Source organism: Chiloscyllium plagiosum, unplaced genomic scaffold (genome assembly GCF_037043375.1).
Source record: "Chiloscyllium plagiosum isolate Xiang-an unplaced genomic scaffold, Cpla_swu_hap1 HiC_scaffold_19, whole genome shotgun sequence".
Taxonomy (NCBI): Eukaryota; Metazoa; Chordata; class Chondrichthyes; order Orectolobiformes; family Hemiscylliidae; genus Chiloscyllium; species Chiloscyllium plagiosum.
This window is the reverse complement of record NW_028270157.1, coordinates 63075345-63093835: the sequence shown is the minus strand read 5'-3', so window position 1 is coordinate 63093835 and position 18491 is coordinate 63075345. Positions and strand designations below refer to the sequence as shown.

General features: G+C 41.3%; 1 protein-coding gene across 8 annotated transcripts in view; it reads left to right on the top strand.

Moving 5' to 3' along the window:
* LOC122559499 (contactin-1) overlaps positions 1–18491 on the top strand; it is a 771145-nt gene that overhangs the window by 517128 nt on the left and 235526 nt on the right. For all 8 annotated transcript variants that reach the window (XM_087997462.1, XM_087997461.1, XM_043709043.2 and 5 more), the window contains 2 exons: positions 2747–2905; positions 9139–9288. In XM_087997462.1, the coding sequence (XP_087853588.1) occupies positions 2747–2905; positions 9139–9288 (309 nt within the window). The remainder of the gene's footprint in view (positions 1–2746; positions 2906–9138; positions 9289–18491) is intronic.

Here is an 18491-nt window from a genome sequence, read left to right as displayed (position 1 = left end):
CCAAACCAGTGCATCTCACAGCACAAACCATGGAGTCCAGTGCATGCACCAGTCATCCATAGATACTGGGATTTACCAACCTCTCCTGACCCTGTCTGATACATGGCAGTGCCACGCATAAGCGTAGACCTGCATTGCAAGACACACCAGCAGCAAGCATTGAATGACTACAGCAGGAATACTGTACACGAATGGACAGACACCCAACTCAACAATTGGGTGAGGCTACATTTCAAGGCTACTTATTGGTGTCGTACCACTTGCTCACTAACTACCCATTGCATGTTTGCCTTGCATTGCCATTGCTATGCCTAATAGAGACTCAGCAGTTCAGACTGCCACATTGACACACTCTTCAGCACAGACACACAGAGAAGCAGTGTGTCATGCTTGGTGGCGATACAGTGGGGGTTATCTTGCTGTAAGACCACATCAAATCATCAGTCTCACCCCTGCTGCCCACATGGCAAACACACTGCCCGTTTAGTCCACCCAATGGCTACTGCGGAAACTGGCATAGGATAGTCCTCAGAATGTTCGAGTAGCCATCTGTGGCTCCTTACCAGTCTTGACTGGCATGCCTGAGTTGAGACCTTTCTGCTGAGATGAAGGATGAAAAGATGAAAAGTTTATGCATCAATTAGAAACTGTTAGACTTGAGTATGGTTGTGAACCACCCTTGTTGTGGAGAGTGGGCTTGGGGAATGATTTAAAACATAGCATTCAGGCCAAATCAGTCTTACTTGGTCACATCATTCATATCCTCGTTACTCTTGAATAGTCTTTACTCTTGAGTAGTCACAGTCACAGTGGTCCATTTAAGCCTGTTGACTCATTTAATGTCCTCATTTAAACATAACCTTTTTTCCAATTCCATTCATTTTCACTTGATTGGGAAATAATTCTGTGGCCTGAAAGGTGGCCCCTTTGTTCAAAGATCACGTCCTCCAGTCCACCTTTTCACCAATATCTCGATTTCTGGACATCTTTAATGTCAACTGAGACTCAGTTGGTCACACTTCTAGCCTTTGATGCAGAAGATTGTACAGAAACAAAATTTCTGTTGCTGATGAAATGCTGAGGGAGTGCTGTACTGTTGGAGGTGTCTTCTTGCCGATTGAACTTCATTAGCCAATTGTTTGCTCAATCGAGTTAAATATTTGAGGGGAAGCATTCAAAGAATGGATCCAGAGCTGAGAGATTACGGCAATATTTTTTGTTTAGAGCAGAAAAGTCTGAGCAGCAATCTGATAAGTTATAAAAACATCAGGCAGGAAAGATATGGATGACAAGTTCCACTTGTGACAGAAAACAAAAATGGCAGCCATAAGTCCCAGATAGTTTCTAATAAACTCAATCAGGAAATAAGAGAATTTTCTTTGCTCAGCAAGCTGTTAGAGTGTGAAGCCCACTATCTCAGGATTTAGTGGAGAAAAATGCTGTAATTGTAAATGTGTTCAAAGAAAACTAGGTCTGTACGTAAAGGGAAGGTAATAGCACAATGTTGAAAACTGGTGGATGAAATGGGAGGATATATGTGTGTGTATATATATATATATATATATATATAGATAAACATTAGTGTCGACTAGTTGAGCCATATAGTCTGTCTCTGTGCTGTAAATCTTAGGTCTGTAAAATATTATACAACTCTCAGTGCGCCTTTCAGATGCGTAAGCATTTAAGAGACAGTGTGGAAAACTAAAAGCTGATTGTTTTTCACTATTCTGTGGGACCAGATTGATAAGAGTATGACCTCACCAGTTCACTGAATTGCAATCCCAAAAAGAGAGTCAAACTCTCACAATGCAGTTTTGCAACAGTTCCACACACGTACCATTACACTTTGAGACTCTAGAGGCTGTACTGAAATAAATATTTATTACAGGCCTGTTTTTCTTTCATTGAAATATATAATACAGAAGGAAGTTGTTTGACCCATTGTGTGTCTGTTTTATACTTCTTACAAACAAAAAAAATTGATAAAGCAGTTGTTTTTGAGACAGAGTTGTTATGGGCAGAGAACGTGTTTCCTGCTACCTTAACACGCATGTTCACAGGTTATTGTTTCATGCAGCTCCTCACAGCTACCTGCAGGACAGGACAGTGCTTAGCTTAGATGAATGCTTATTTATCAGCCTTTGTCCAGCAGGGTGACCGGACAGAGTTAAAGTCCCTCTGTGATTTTGATGAAACCGTCTCCATCCCCATTTCCAGCAGATACATTTCATTTGCTCATCTCCTTTAGGGGTTCAGCATTCGACCTCTGCACTCAGAGTGCTCCCCTGAACCCTCTTTACCCTGCTGATCTTTTTCTCCATGACACTCCCACTTTGGCCACCCACTGACTTTCCTTTCCTTTCCACTTCCCTGTTTGTTGTCCAGTTTTCCCTGTGCAATGCCTTGTGGTCTGTCATTATGGGAAAAAAAGGCACAATATTATATTTTTAATTTAACAAGTGCAATTCTTAGCTCTTGCTTGTTAGCAGCTTACTGTCCACTGAATGCATCAATCGGTGCTTCTTAAAAGTGCTTTGCAACATGCAGGATCAGTCAGAAAAGATTCCATCTTTTTTAAAAATGTGGTGTTTTTCATGCTGTTTGCAATGATCCTTATTATGAGCCTCTGATGACCTTCAGTAAGGGGTGAGAAGAGCATTTATTGATATTATTTCCTGCACTGAATGCTTACTGGGCTCTGTGTAACTGGAACATCATTTGTCCCTTTGTGAATCTTTTCTTTCAGGTCCCCCGGGACCCCCTGGAGGGGTGCGAGTTGAGAATATTGGAGACACCTTTGTGACCTTGACCTGGAGTCGAGGGACTGACAACCACAGCCCTATCTCCAAGTACACCATCCGGCAGAAATTTTTCGATTCTGATGAATGGAAAGATGCCAAAACAGGTCAGTCCCTGCCACTTTATACAAGAGTCTTGAATTGAATGAGAAAAACACAGCCTGGAATGTTGCAATAAGTTCTGGTTCTATTTTATAATTCAAAATCCAGCAAGTGTACAATTGTGTTAATCATGCTTTATGTGCTCAGGTGTTGAAAACCCATTGGTGAAAGAAGTACTGTAACTTCTTTCAGGATGTGGCAGAGGGAAGGGGAGCATGATGGGAATTGAAATAATCCTGACAAATAAGGGATTTACCTCAGCAAGTCTGGCAGCATCTGTGGAGAGAAATCAGAATTAACGTTTCGGGTCCAGTGACCCCTCCTCAGAACTCTGACGATTTGAAATGTTAACTCCTCTTTCTCTCCACGGAGTCAAAAAGTGTGGTGCAGGAAAAGCACGGCTGGACAGGCAGCATTCGAGGAGCAGGAGAGTCGACGTTTCGGGCATAAGCCCTTCATCAGGAATGTGGGGTGGGGGCGGGTGGGGGGAGCAGGTGTGGAGCTGAGAGATAAATAGGGGAGGGGTAGTGCAGGGGGCAAGGTAGCTGGGAATGCGATAGGTGGATGCAGGTGGCGGGGGGGTGACTGTAATAGGTCGGAGCAGAGGGTTGAGCGTTTAGGTGGGAAGGAAGGAAGATGGACAGGTAGGACAGTTGAAGAGGGCAATGCCAAGTTGGAGGGTTGGATCTGGGGTAAGGTGAGGGGAGATGAGGAAACTGGAGAAATGGCGTGCTGTTGGAGGGTCCCAAGGTGGAAGATGAGGCGTTCTTCCTCCACGTGTTGGGTGGCTTGGATTTGGTGGGGGAGGAGGCCCACGACTTGCATGTCCTTGGCGGAATGGGAGGGGGAGTTGGCCACAGGGCGGTGAGGTTGTTTGGTGTGCGTGTCTGTCCCAGAGATGTTCCCTGAAACATTCCGCGAGTTGGCATCCTGTCTCCCCGATATAGAGGAGACCACATCGAGAGCAAGAGACGTGGTAGATGAGGTGTTTGGATGTGCAGGTAACTCTCTGCTGGATGTGGAAGGCTTTCAATTGGGGTGAGGGGGGCGGGGGTGGAGTGTGGGTGCAGGTTTTACACCTCTCTATCCATGGATGCTGCCAGACTTGCTGAGCTTTTCCAACAATTCTCTGTTTTTGTTTCTGATTTCCAGCATCCACAGTTCTTTCGGTTTTCATTAAGGGATTTACCTCCCTGTTCATGCATTGGACAATGTGTTTGATTATATTTCTTGTCAGCCATCTTAATCACTTATTAAACTAGAAGCATTAAGACAAACTATCAGAGAAAGTTAAAGCCTCAATATATTTTGATAAGATTTCCACAGACTATGATAAATCTGGACTTGATAGCCCTATAAGGTAATTTTTTCTAAACCAGACTCAATATGAGATTCATACTAGCCAGTAAACAGTTGTGCTGGCTGGACATTCAATGGTCGCTCCCAATACTCCACCCACTTTTCTCAATAAGCATCCATTCCCAATATTGTGCCTTCGGCCATCATATGTGTTAACAGTCTCAGATGCCAAATGAGCTGCAAGAAACGCATTATTGTCATGTCCAGATCTGACCTCGAACAACGTCTGAGTTTCTCTTCTTTTACCAGGAGTTCATAGATCGCGGGACTTCTGTTTGAATTGCAGTGCCTTAGCTGCCAAGGCTGCATTTGCCTAATGCAGGAATGATAACGAACTGAATCGAAGGGCTGAGTTAATCTGCATCAGCTACCTCCTGCCTTGCCTGGTTTATCCTGTGTTAAGGAATACACTGGCAGTTGCCATATACATTTATCTCCTCAGAGATTTTCTGTGGCTATTGAGAGCAAAATGATGCCATAGAATGAATACTTAGGACTCTAATGTTCACCACGTGGAGCAATGATTGCTCACTGTTAACTGGAAGTGAATTCAAGCCACCCACACTCATCCAACATTCAAGATGTATGGCAGTCATTCAAAGCAGCCTCTTGAATAGCATGTACTGGAGCTGCACTTGCGCGGAGCTCGTGGGAAATGTTCGCATGCTTTTACTGTTGCTTTAACTACAGCTTTCAACATGGTCGGCACACACTGAGTGAAGGGCAAAAGAGAACATACAGACATCTGGCACGGTGTGATTGCTACAAGACATGAACGTGTAGACTGGTTAAGCCACAGCAAGTCACTCCCAGCATATGGGGCGGCATGAAAGACCACGGCCAGCTGGAGCAGATGAACTGCCTTTGCTTGAAACTTGGGGCAAGATTCAGAGGCAAAGGAGCTCACTTTGAAATAGTCTCACTTTAACCTGAATGCTGAAGCATTAAAACAGTGTAATATAGCTCTCCCAACAAATCTAGAGAAACCCTTGTCAGTTTAAGAGTGGCAAAGCCTCATTTATTACCCATTGTAAAGGTTGCTTCTCTAAATGATGTCATGCATCCCTGGTTGATATTGTGTAATGGAGTCTCTTCATGACATGGCGATTCAGAAAAAGCAATGGGCTTTTATTTCCCATTCCTGATATATTTGATTCAGTTTCTCAACCAGCCACTGTAAGATTTGATCATGCAACCTTCACGTTGCTGGTCTGGAACCAGAACCACTTCATTATCTTGTTTTTGTTTTGTGTGTCGTCCCATTTCATTCTTTCATTTGTTGGTGATTCACTGTCTAGTAGGTGCGATATTATCTAACTCATTGCTCGTGTGTTTACATGTTTACGTGTGTGTGTGTGTGAGAGAGAGAGGGAGAGCAAACTGACTAATCACAAATCATCAACATGAAGAGAAACAGGATTCAATTCTGTTTCATTTGATTAATTCCATTACAAATCTTACACACCATGACAGTTAGTGTAAACCCCAACATGCCCTGTGTTTTAGCTCTCAGTTGGGTCTGGAAAGCAAAAGGAAACAGTTTCAAAATGAGGGATTGGCTTTTCAAAAGTCAAATCAGAAAATATGTCCTTGCACAAAAAACAGTGGAAATCCCTTCCTGGAATTGCTGTGCCTGCTCAGTCATTTGAAATTTTCATTATTATTAGGCAAGGATATCAAGAGCGTGAAAATGAGGGCAAGGTGTGGATCAACTATGATTTAATTTAACAGGCCGGGGTGACTGAATGGTCAATTCTGTTGCTTTTACACTTCCACTGATTCTCCTGTGAGAGTTTGGACATGGTTTTGAAGGGATAGCATAAATGGAGTGGTACGCTTAGAAACCCCAAAAGTACCCAAACAGAAAATTGATGAAAAGGAATACTCCCTCACTACAAGGGAGAAGAATATCAGGTGGATCTAGATGGTAATCTGGCTGTGTGAGGCCCCATGGGAAGGGTGACCTTAATATGATAGAATTCTTCATTAGGATAGAGAGTGAGATAGTTGTTCTCAGATTAAGATTTTGAATGTAAATAAAGGAAGCTGCGATAGTAATAGCCGTGAGCTGGCTATGATAAATTGGGGAACAATTTATCATAGGGTTGATGGAAAATAGGGCAGTACCATCGTTTTATCAGACTGTAGAGAGAGAGAGTTTAGCCTGAGGGTCACCATGCAAGATGCGAAGTTGAGATGGAGAACCCTTTATGGTAATTTCAGCTGATGTGGGAATTGAACCCATGCTGTTGGGATCACTCTGTGTTGCAAACCAGCCATCCAGCCAATTGAGCTAAGTAGGTAGGCAATAGCAAGCCTTTAAAGAGCAGGTGGGGGAACTGCCAAAGTTTTTCACTCCAGTCTGACACAAAAGATTAACTGGGAATGGTGGCCTGACCACGACTAACCATGGAAATGCAGGATAATATTACATCCAAAAAAGTGACATACAAATTGGCCAGAAAAGCACAAGGCATGAGGATTGGGAGCAGTTTAGATTTCAGAGAAGGAGAAAAGTGAGATTTATTGAGAGAAGGAGATAGAGTGTGAGAGTAAGTTTGAGGGTAATGTACAAACTGACTGGAAAAACTTCTCGAGGTCCTTGAACAGGAAAAACTGCCCATGAAGGCAAATACAGTCCCTTACAGTCAGAAACGGAGGAGGTTTTAATTGAGGACAGAGAGATGGCAGATCACTTGAATACATACCTTGATTCTGTCTTCAAAAGGAGGACATAAGTAATGTCTCAAAAATGTTGATGAATATAAGGTTTAGTGGGAAGAGGGAAACAGAACGAAATCAATAATGGGAGGAAAATGATGGTAGGAAGTTAATGGAATTAAAGGCCCATAAATCTCCAAACCTCAGTGGTCTACATCCCAGAGTACTTAAGTGGGCCTAGAAATAGTGGATTAATTGGTGGTCACCTTCAAAGATTCTATGTACTCTAGGACATGGATTGGAATGTTTAGGACAATATTCACTGGAGTTTAGCAGAATGGGGGGTTCTCAGAACAATCTTTGGATTGGAGGGTAACTGATGTAACCCCACAATTTAACAAAGGAAATAAAGTGAAAAATGGAAATTATAATCCAGTTAGCCTGTAATTTGTCATGGAGAAATCACTAAACTCCATTATAAAAGTTTTAATAGCAGAGCATATGGAAAACAGTGCAAGGACTGGATCAGTATGGATTTACAAAGGGGAAATCCGACTTGACAAATATACTGGAATTCTTTGAAGATTGATAAGGAGGAGCCAGTGGATGTAGTTCACTTGGACTTTCAAAAGGCTTTTGATAAGATCCCACGTAAGAGGTTGACATAAAACTAAAGCACGTGGGGTTTGGAGTAGTACGGACATGGATATAAAATTGGTTGTCAGACAGGAAATGAAGACTAGAAATAAAAGGGTCTTTTTCCAAGTGACATGCAGTGATCAGCGGTATACCACGAGGATCAGTCCATGGACCCCAGCTCTTTTCACAGTATTTTTAGGTGAGCAAGCTAAATATAATACCTCCAAGTTTTCAGATGACAGAGAGTTGGATGGGATGGGGAGATGTGAGTAGGGTGCAGAGATGCTTCAGTGAGATTTGGGTAAGTTGAGTGTGTATGCAAATGCATGGCCAGTGCAGTACATTGTGGATAAATGTGAGGTTATCCACTTTGCTTGCAAAAGCAGGAAGGCAGGTTATTATCTGAATGATGATAGCTTGGGAAGGGGGGAGATGCAACAAGATCTCGGTGTCCTATTACACAGTCATTGAAAGTCAACACATTGTGAAGAAGGCAACTGGCACGTTGACCTTCAGAGCAAAAGTATTCATGTGCAGGAGCAGAGATGTCTTGCTGCAATTGTGCAGGCACTTGGTGAGACCAATGCTGGAATATTACCTGCAGTCTTTATCTGACTGGTCTCCTTATCTGAGGAAGGATATTCTGATTATTGAGAGAGTGCAGTGAGGATTTACCAGATTGACTCTTGGGATGGCAGGATTGACATATGAGGAGACACTGGATTGTTTTGGATGATATTCACTGGAGTTTAGAAGAATGAGGGGGGAATCTCAGAGAAGCCGATAAAATTCGAACATGATGAGACAAAATGTACACAGTGTGGTGAGCCTGTGGAATTGTCTGCCACAAAAATTGGTTGATGCCAAAATATTGAATGTTGTCAAGGAATTAGATGTAGTTTTTCAGGGTAAAGGGATCAAAGGGTATGGGGAGGAATTGGGAAGAGGGTGCTAAACCAGATGATCAGCCATGATCATATTGAATAGTGGAGCAGGTTCAAATGGCTGAATGGCTGTCTCCGATATTGTGTGTTCCTATGTTCCTGTGGATCAGCGAACAGTTGGAAGCAATTGGGAAATTTGGAAGCAGTTGTCAGAATAAAGTTCTTTAGTGTCAGATAATAATGACCTACGGTTCTCAAGGAGAAGTTAGATTGAATGATGACATGTAAGTGGAAGTAAGTTCAGGGGCTTTGCAATGAAATCCAATTATAGCCACAGCCTCCCTTACTGCTCAGAAACATTTGATGTAAGAATCCTGAGCAGTTTCCACTGCTCAATCTATCATTGCCAAAGTAACTGGCGTTCCTATCGCAGTCACTGCTCCCACAATCCGGGGTAGGATAAATGGTGAGTCTCTATAGATCCACATTTCTTAACTGCTGCTGAATAAAGTAAATAATGAGGGAACAGTATTATGGTTCAGCATCAGTAATGAGTTCTCCTTCTGGGGTTATGTCAGAATCTTTTTGGTGACAGTTGTCAAGCATAAAGTTATCACTCTCTCTCTCTTCACTCTCAAAGATATGTCTTTCTCTCTCTCTCTCTCTCAAAGACATATAATCTTCTTCCGATTTAGATCCTCAGGATATAGAGGGCAACATGGAAACAGCAAAGGTGATCGATTTGATCCCATGGATGGATTATGAATTCAGCGTTGTAGCAACCAATACCCTAGGCTTGGGAGAACCCAGTTTGCCATCCGCTAAAATCCGGACAGCTGAAGCAGGTGGGTTGCTATCTCCGTTGAGACTTACGTTACACTTTATGCTTCTACATAAATAATTGTACAAGTCCCATCATGCTTTACAGATTTCATAGTCTTTAATTATTAAGTGAATAGTGCATGTGTACCTGTGGTGGTTTCCATAGGGAAACACAGTAATGTCAGTATGTCAAATGAGTAACACCTGCACTCTACCCAAACATGTTATTGCTTTCCTAACTCCCAGCTGATATCAACCTTTTTAAAAAGTATTGATTGTTTGGGATACAGGCTGTGCCAGTATTTGTTGCAGACCCCTAATTGCCCCTTGATCCAAATGGCTTAAGAGGGAAGTTCAGAGTCAGCGACATTGCCGTGGGTCAGAGGCCAGACCAGGTAAAGATGGTAGATTTCCTTCCTCAGATGACATCAAGTGAACCTCTACATCAATCCACAATGATTACATGGTCACCATTAGGCTAGCTTGCAATTCCAGATTTTAAAAGTTGAATTGCTCTTTCACCATCTGCTCTGGTAGGATTTGAACCCAAGTCCACATCACTTTAGCCTGGGGTGCTGGATAAGTGGTTGAATGACAATAATGTAGTACCACTGCCTTTGAAAGGGAGTAGCTTGTCAAGAGCTATGAACAACCTCATGTCTGTTGTTTAATTACCTTTGTTGGCAACGTATTCCTGTATTGTTAGGCACTCTTTAGTTCGTCACGTGTCAAGTACATTGAAACTTGTCAAGTACATTGGATTCTGAATAGTAGTCAAGAATCCCAAACTAGAGATTGTGACTGAAAGCTATGTTATATCATTGATTGTATCTGGGTCCCTTTCACAGATGCATCCACCCTGTTTGTTTATTTCTTGCACAAGAAATATTTGGATTATCCATTAAATTAAATGAAACATTCATAGTGAAGTGGTAACATAAAGTAAAAGTGCAACAAAAGTCACATTAACTAGTAACTGAAAAGTCAGGACTTCTGATTGAGAGCAGTCCATGTTTCTAATTGCTTCTCACAGTTGGCTGTAGATTATAATATGAGATTTGCATGTAATGCTCCTGGAATGGCTGAAGTTCTAGCTCCTTGAGTTAACGATCCCCATATCTTGCTTTCAGGTATCTGACTGATAGAAATACAATGTGCTGCATCAGAATTGGGGTTGATTTCTCATCATTCTACTTTGCTAACCTAAGGTTCATGGTGGTTTATGAAATCGGTATTTAGAGCAGTATGAAGCTGGAAAGGGAGACTTAAAAAAGCCCGAATAGCTGCACGCTGGTCACTTATCTTGTAGCTGTGTCCGATGTGACTTCCTGTTGTGATGCTGGTGAGAGTTGGTTTTATGATCTGCTCTGTTAACATTCAATTAGAAGTTAAGAGCATGCTGATTCTCTTTTGTTCCATTATTGACGTGAATCACAGAGTGAGTCCAAATCAGAGAAGTCTGTAATGTCCATGTTCAGTGGTCTGCTTGGCCAAGATTAGAGAAACAATTCTGAAAAAGTGAAGGACATGGATGTTTTATTTTTAGTTACATTTTATCAGACTAGTTAAGATATTATTTAAAGAAAACCAGGGGCAGTTACTGTATACAAGGCAGAATAAATTGAATATTGTTTCTGTTTCTGTTCTGTTGACTTGAAGAGTTTGACTTCAGAAACTCAGCTCTCAATATTAAACCTGACTTGGTTCGCGAGTAGGTCAGGATGGCGTTACAATGCTACCCAACCAGTTCTGCACACTACACTCTCACTTTGCATGATTAAACCTTATAGAGTCAAGTTCAGGGTTTTTTACACTGCAACTTCTGATATTCAGACTGAAGAACTGGTGTTTATAATATGCATTCGTAATCATGGGAAATGCATTAACCAAGGGGAGCTGAACAAGGAGGCTCAAAAATCTGCTGAAAATGAGCAAACGTTTCCACTAGATTCCTTTTCTTCAGAAATAAGAGAAACCCCAGGGCTTATGCAGAACCCAGTCAACACTGATCTTGAAAAGTATGCAGAAGAAATCAGTAAATTTAGAAAGATCTGATTAGATAGTGAAAACTTGTGACTTTGCAATGAATTGAATCAGATTGGGTGACGATGCTGGGATGAAATGGTGAGGACTGGTATCTGAGCAATTTCAATTCAACTGACCACGGGACTGATGTGACCCTCAGTCCAGCCGATTCAGACTGGTTGACTGCGGTCTACCTACATTCGCGTTTCTTAATTCCAGCTTTGTCCTTTGGTTGGCCTCAAGGTTTAGAAATGGGTGTCTTTTGCACTGTTGCCTCTTTTGCCACATTTGCGGATAAATCCTGCGTCCTGGGTTTTGTACAGCTTGGTGGAAGCAAGGGCAAAGGACTATAAAATGTACATATGTGGCTTGCGAATGTGAGAGTAATTAGGATCCTTATCAGATTTTGACATCTGTCAGTTTATAGCATGCTAAAGACGTGGAATCCAACTTGACATTCTGCTCCTGGGTGCAGATGACTATAGGACTGACAAATAGCTCATCTTGCAGCTTTCAAGGCTTGAGGCTGTTGCTGTTTGTTTTCAGTAATGCTGTTCAAGATCAAGACATTTCACATGAAGCAGCTGAGTGGCGTATACAGGACAATGAGGGTGTGACCTTGGCACACTGTGAAGATTAAAGCAAGTCTCCAATTACTAGGCAGTCTGAAATAACTTCAGAGCTGAAGGACTCCTGATACAGTAGTCACTTGGCTTCTTAGTTTGGTAGTTGATAAATACTTTCTTCACTTGTTGAACTGTTCAGATGTAATAAACTGGAATGGACATCACCTACACACTTTATAGAAGCTACACATAACTACTTTTGTATTGCAGGTGTGTCACAAATGAATCTGTGTGTTGACAATTTACTGTAATGTGTTGTGTTGCCACACTGTCTCACAGTTTCCACTAATTTTCCAAATCTAAATAAATTTGCTTGTTTGAACTGCTCCAACTCGCTCAATTATATTCTCAAAAAAAACTTACTTACTGAGGACAATTGAGGTTTTGTAGCTAATCAGATGAAAGCGAGAGGATTAGGAATATTTGCTGTAATCTCAAAAGTTCAGTTTCTGTTTGATGGTAAATGAGGCACATTTGCTTCTTATTCAGACAAATTTTACTGTTTCCAATTTTCAGTTAAAATGGCAGCACGATATGTAAACTAGCAAAGTGCAATATAATGCAGATGTGTTTGTTGACTGTTCAAAGTCAACAACATATTTCTGGCATGAGTTCCAGTAAGTTTTTGGCATATTTTGAGTTACACTATTGTTCAGCTTGGTCACTGATTTAACATTATCCACTGCAGTTGTATCCTTGCAGTTATGCTATCATATCATTTGCATTCATTTCTGAACTTAAAGATTTGTTGAACTGAAGGAGAGAGCTACATATAGGGAACCGTGAACATATATGCATTGTTACAGAACGGCAGCTGCTCACTCAAATGTTCTTTAATGGGTGATTATCTTTTATGTGCGTGTGTGCATGTGTATCTGTGCACACTTGCAACGTAAGGCTCTGATATTCTGCCTATTTTAATATACCTCAGTACGTTTTCTTACATGGGTTCATTTTGCTGCTTTTACTTGAGGTGGTATAGTACATAGTTATTATTAATGACATAAATATGCAGCTTTTGTGATGTACAGTGCAACCGTAAGAATAGCATGTCTAACCATTCAGCCTTTCAAACAGTTTGGATTCAGTGTTACCAAGTTGACCATCATGCTTTATGTGACCATATTCAACTCGACTTCATGCATAAAAGTTTGTAATCCTTGTATCTTCCAAGTGTGTTGAAATTTGTAGAGAAATTTGTAGAATATAGAGAAATTTGTGCATATTTATGCATTTCTTTTCATGTGGATGAGTATGGCAATTTTTTAATGAGTATTTGCACTCTTGTTTCCTATCAAACCGGAGGATTTGAAGTGTTCAGTACCTTTCCTGTACATATTGCATTTTACCGTCATTGGGCCAGAGCTCCGCTGCAATTTTTGATGGATTGCATCTGCATTGTAAATTAGATTTCTATCAGTTTGGATTGTTACTGCTTCTGAAACACTGTTCCTTTTCTTGTGTCACATGGAACCACAGGTAGTATTGTTTTGATTCTATTTTGTCTCGATGTAAGTCAGTAAACATGATGCAATGGTCATATGCATGAATCCAGACTTGAAGAGGACTATTGCATTCGCCTGTGTTGCAAAAGTTCAATCCTGTACATCTCAGCAAGGAACTAGCACAACAGTAAAACAAAAACATCCTGCTTAGAACCAACTCTGTAGCAGGTGGGAATTGAATACAAATCTTCTGGCTCAGAGGTAGATAGACAACCACTGCACACAAAAGATTCTCCGAATGCAGTGAATATGTGTTCCTTACTTCATCGTACTTCTCTTATATGTGTACAAAAGCACAGAACGTAACCTTAAACAGTACTTATGGGACCGAGTTTGTGTTTGGCAATTGGAGAAAAAAAATTTGTATTTATATGGTGCTCCACACGACCTCAGCCAATCAAGAACGTTTGAAGGGTACTCACTATTGTAGGGTAAAATACAGCTGGTAGTTTACACTCAGCTCACTCCTACAAACAATGATGCAATGCTAATTGAGGGATAAAGATTAATGATCACCTGGATAGAAGAGACAGACAGAAACTTGATTTAATTTCACTTCTGAAGGGCGTCTCTTCATTTGATGCAGCATTCCCCTGTTATTGAAGTAAAGTGTCTGCAGAGATTTTTATGTTGAATTTTCCAAAGTAGCACTTGAGCCTAATCCCTTGTGGCTGAGAGGCTTCCGAAGTTAGTTGCGGGCATATCATTTAAAATGTTTCCATGGTGAGGCAATCAAAAAGGAAGATAAACATTAAAAGTTGCAGGCATTGCTATTGGTGAGACCAACTCATATTTTTCATCTCAATACATGTGTAGAACAACAATGATACATGCACGGAGAACAACCTAGAATCCAACGTAAACAATTGCTGAGAAGAAGGAAGGTTCTGGTTCAGTTTAGCTCAGCAGTTGGCAGATGCGGAGAAGCCTTTGTATCGAGACAGGAAAGGACAATATAATTACTAGCAAATGATCTTCAAATTCAGGATAACATACAGAATGGTTACTCGTATTTATAGACTAGGCTGCTACTTAGCAACTGAGTGCACTCAGCTAAAATATTCCGTTGGAAATGACAGGCTTGTTCCCAAGATTATAGAATGAGGAAGGGAAGAAAGTGACCTCAGATTATGGATACTAGCTGTGAACCAAGCTGAGTGACTCATTCTCATTCCTATCCTTTGCATTTTGTGAAATAGCAGTTGTCATTTAAAGATTAGAAATTCATCCTTAGGACACCATCTTAAGCCTGTAATGAGCACCATCCACACCCTGTATGTTTGAAAACACTTATTTATATCATGCTGCAAAATGGGAATTGGAATATCTGATGCAAAGGGCCACTTTCTATTTAATGATAATATATATGATAAGTAAGTTACTAAGGCAAGGGTGCACCATCTGAACTAAAGAGGTTAAGGATGGTATCAAATTGAAACTTGTACAGTGTTATGAAGATCAGCCTAGATGATTGGGAAACATTTGCAAACCAGCAGACCTTTGAGTATAGGTGTTGAGATGTCCTGTTGAGGTTGTACAGGACATTGGTGAGGCCCGTTCTGGAGTAGCGTGTCCAGTTCCGGTCGCCCTGCTACAGGAAGGATATTATTAAATTGGAGAGGGTTCAGAAAAGATTTACCAGAATGCTGCCAGGAATGGAGGGTTTGAGATATAAAAGTAGATTGGAAAGGCTGTGACTTCATCCACTGGAGGTTGAGGGTGACTTTATAGAGGTTTATGACATCATGAGCGCCAGAGGCAAGGTGAATGACAAGGGTCTTTTCCCTCGGGTAAGAGAGTTCAAAATTAGAGGGCACGGTTTTAAGGTGAGAAGAGAAATATTTAAAAGAGACAAATTTTTCTCAGTTGTTCACATGTGGGATGAACTCATGGAGAAAGTGGTGGATGTGGGTGCAGTTACAACATTTAAAGACATTTGGATAAGTTCATAAATGGGAAAGGTTTGGTGGGATATGAGCCAAGTGCAGCCAGGTGGGACTAGTTTAGTTTAGGGAACATGGTCAGCGTGGACTGGTTGGAGTGAAGGGTCTGTTTCCATGCTGTATGACTCAAAGAAAAAGGAGAAACTGGAGTTTGAGAGAAAACTAGCAAGAAATATAAAAGAAGAGAGTAAAAGCTTCTCCAAATTATATAAAGGAAGAGAAGGAAATTATGAACATTAGTCCATTAGAAGATGAGGCTGAGAATTAAGTCCTGGCAAAGAAGGAAATGGTGGAATGTTTGCACTAGTACTTTGTATTTGTTTTCACTGGACAAGTCACTGAAAGCACCCCAAGAATAGTAGAAAGGCAGGAACCAATACCAAGACTTGAAAATCATGATCACTGCAGAAAAACAAAATTTGGACAAGTACTGGGACTAAAGGTGACAATTCCTTTGAACCTGATGACCTGAATCCTCAATTCTTTGAAGAGATAGCTGCAGCAGTTCATGGCTGCGTTAATTGTAATCTTTAAAAACTCTGTGCATTCTCGAAAGGTCCTAATGGATTGGAACACCACATATGTAACATGATGATTGAATGAATGAAGGAGGCAGGAAGGAGGAGAAACTGTGAGCCAGTTAGTCGAACAATTGCTAATTGCTAGAATTCATTGCTAACCAAGTAGTTGCGAGGCATAATCAATCAGAAGACTGAACCTGGCATTGTGAAAGGGCAGTGACGAGTGGGAAGCTGTGATCCACAACGTCATTGAGCGGTAGGTTCAGCAAGAGCACACATTGTTGGACAATGTGTGATAAATTGAAGGGTCAGCAGTGAAAAAATGTATCCGGGAACAGGAGAGGCTGTTCCAAAGTGAAGCTGATCTAATCACTAGATCAGTTCAAAGCAGCATGGAAACACATCTCACAAACACCAAAAGAGAATACAAGCCTGATTAATTTGCCAATGATAAAATGAGACAAAGTAAAACAGGGCATCTGTAAACAGGGATTACAGGACTTTGTATTTCTACATTAAACTGACATACACTGACATCAGGTCAAAGATAATGCTTGAGGACGAAATAAAACTGAGTGAAAGATTATAATTTCCTGCTTTGAGTTGTTGAATTTGGGTTTGGGAAGCACGTGGTAAAATCAAAACTAGGCTTTGCTGAAGCACCCAAGAATGAAATAGTCCAGTGAGTGAGTAGATTCGATGAAAGAGGAGTGTCTCCTTCAGGGAGGGTAATGATTTACTAGACTTTGGAAACATGACCACTCTGGCCTTAGGATCAGAATGGCCAAATATCTTTCATTTGAACCTTTACTCAAATAGGTGGGGACTGTTTTTAGGTATTTGGCTGTTAGCAACATGACAGAAGAATAGTTGGTAGTACGAGTATTTGAGATGGACAATAAAGTGGTGTCAGCACATTTCCAAGCATTTAATAAATATACTTCAGCTGAAAGCTTGCAAATTGATGGAATTTGTCCTTGTATGTGTTTCATTTGCAACTTTCTTGCTGACTAATTTCCACAAATGAGCTTTTCCTTTGTTGTCAGTGAATACAGTAATTTATCTAGGTTTTATTATGGTTTAGTTCGCCAGGTCAAAATGTTCTCTGATGAACCCAAGTCTCAGAATTGCAGCAATCTATCATACCCAGGCAGTAACAGTCGTTTCTAATGAGTAAGTAAAAGTCTAGGAACAGTCCTCACTTTTGATTTAAAGTTGCATTTTTCTTCTGTATTAGCAAGCTTGGGAAGTGATTGATTTAGAATCATAGAACCGCTACAGTGTGGAAGCGGGCCATTTGGCCCTTCAAGTCCACGCTGACCTTCCAAACAGCATCCCGCCCCAACCCAGTCACCTATCCTCTCAATATAACCCTGCATTTCCCATGGCTAATCCCCCTAACCTGCACATCTCTGGACTGTGGGAGGAAACCAGAGCACCTGGAGGAAACCCACTCAGACACGGGGAGAACATGCAGACTCCACACAGGCTGTTGCCTGAGAGTAGAATCGAACCTGGGTTCCTGGTGCTGTGAGGCAGCAGTGCTAATTATTGAGCCACCTTACCGCCCCAAATTTTTTGGATGTTATTTTTCTCCCTTTGTCTACTCTCTCATTGCTGAATCCTTAGTTGGATCTCATTTTGGATCTCCAAAATCCTCTCAAAGAGACCCCCTATTGTTCTGGTCCAGATTGCACAATAGTATAAGTGATTGGTCATTCTGAGCACATTCCCAAAATGCAAGATGCTCAGGTCAGTTGTGGTAGAGGACCTAGGACCTTGTGTCTCAGTCATAGCTCAATGGAAACTTAAATAGCAAGGTGACTTTGTCGTCACTAGGGTTAATTTGTGTTTGCAAGGTGCAGCAGTCTGTTGGACCTTGATTGTCCGAACCTCAGGTGGACCAGTGAAGTTAAGGGAGAAAGGAACCAATAGATTTTCACTACCTGTTTGTAATTTTGGACAGAAGACCTATTGCAACTCATGGGAAGGTGGGTAATGTTGTTATGGGGGGATTGTGCTGAGAGAGTCGACAAGAGTGAACACCAAACAGCTGTTTTCCAAGTTGGCCAAAATTTATTCCTTTGCTGTTTGAACTTCCTCCCTTGTGCACCCTGTCCATCTCTGAGTATCAAATGACAGGCAGCAAAGTGTTCATCCCCAAGGTTGGCAAGATTTCTACCATAAGGGCTTTAGTTTTCATAGTTGGTGCTATTTTAACTTTTCATTTGACCCTTTACATTGAAAATCAGAACTCAGTTTGTGTTTGCTGTGAAATTATGTTTAACAATGAACTTGCTTTATTGTCAAGGTTACTTTTTTTTTAAGGAGAAACTGCTGGGTGCACTCAATCTTGCATAGTCTCTTTTGCTTTTTTTTAAATTACTGTTCACGACCATCATGGAGACTGGTGTTGCAGGATATGTTCAGAACTTTTACAGATGATGCACATCTTCACTTGGAGAACTTCCCGAGCACCGTCGAACATCCCTGTCGTATTTCACTGAGTTCCGGCGATCTGTGGATGACCGTTTTGCCCCATGCCTGCCATGAGGCTGCCTTGAATATCGCACTGTTTGGTGCCCCATCATTCTCTATCATCAGAT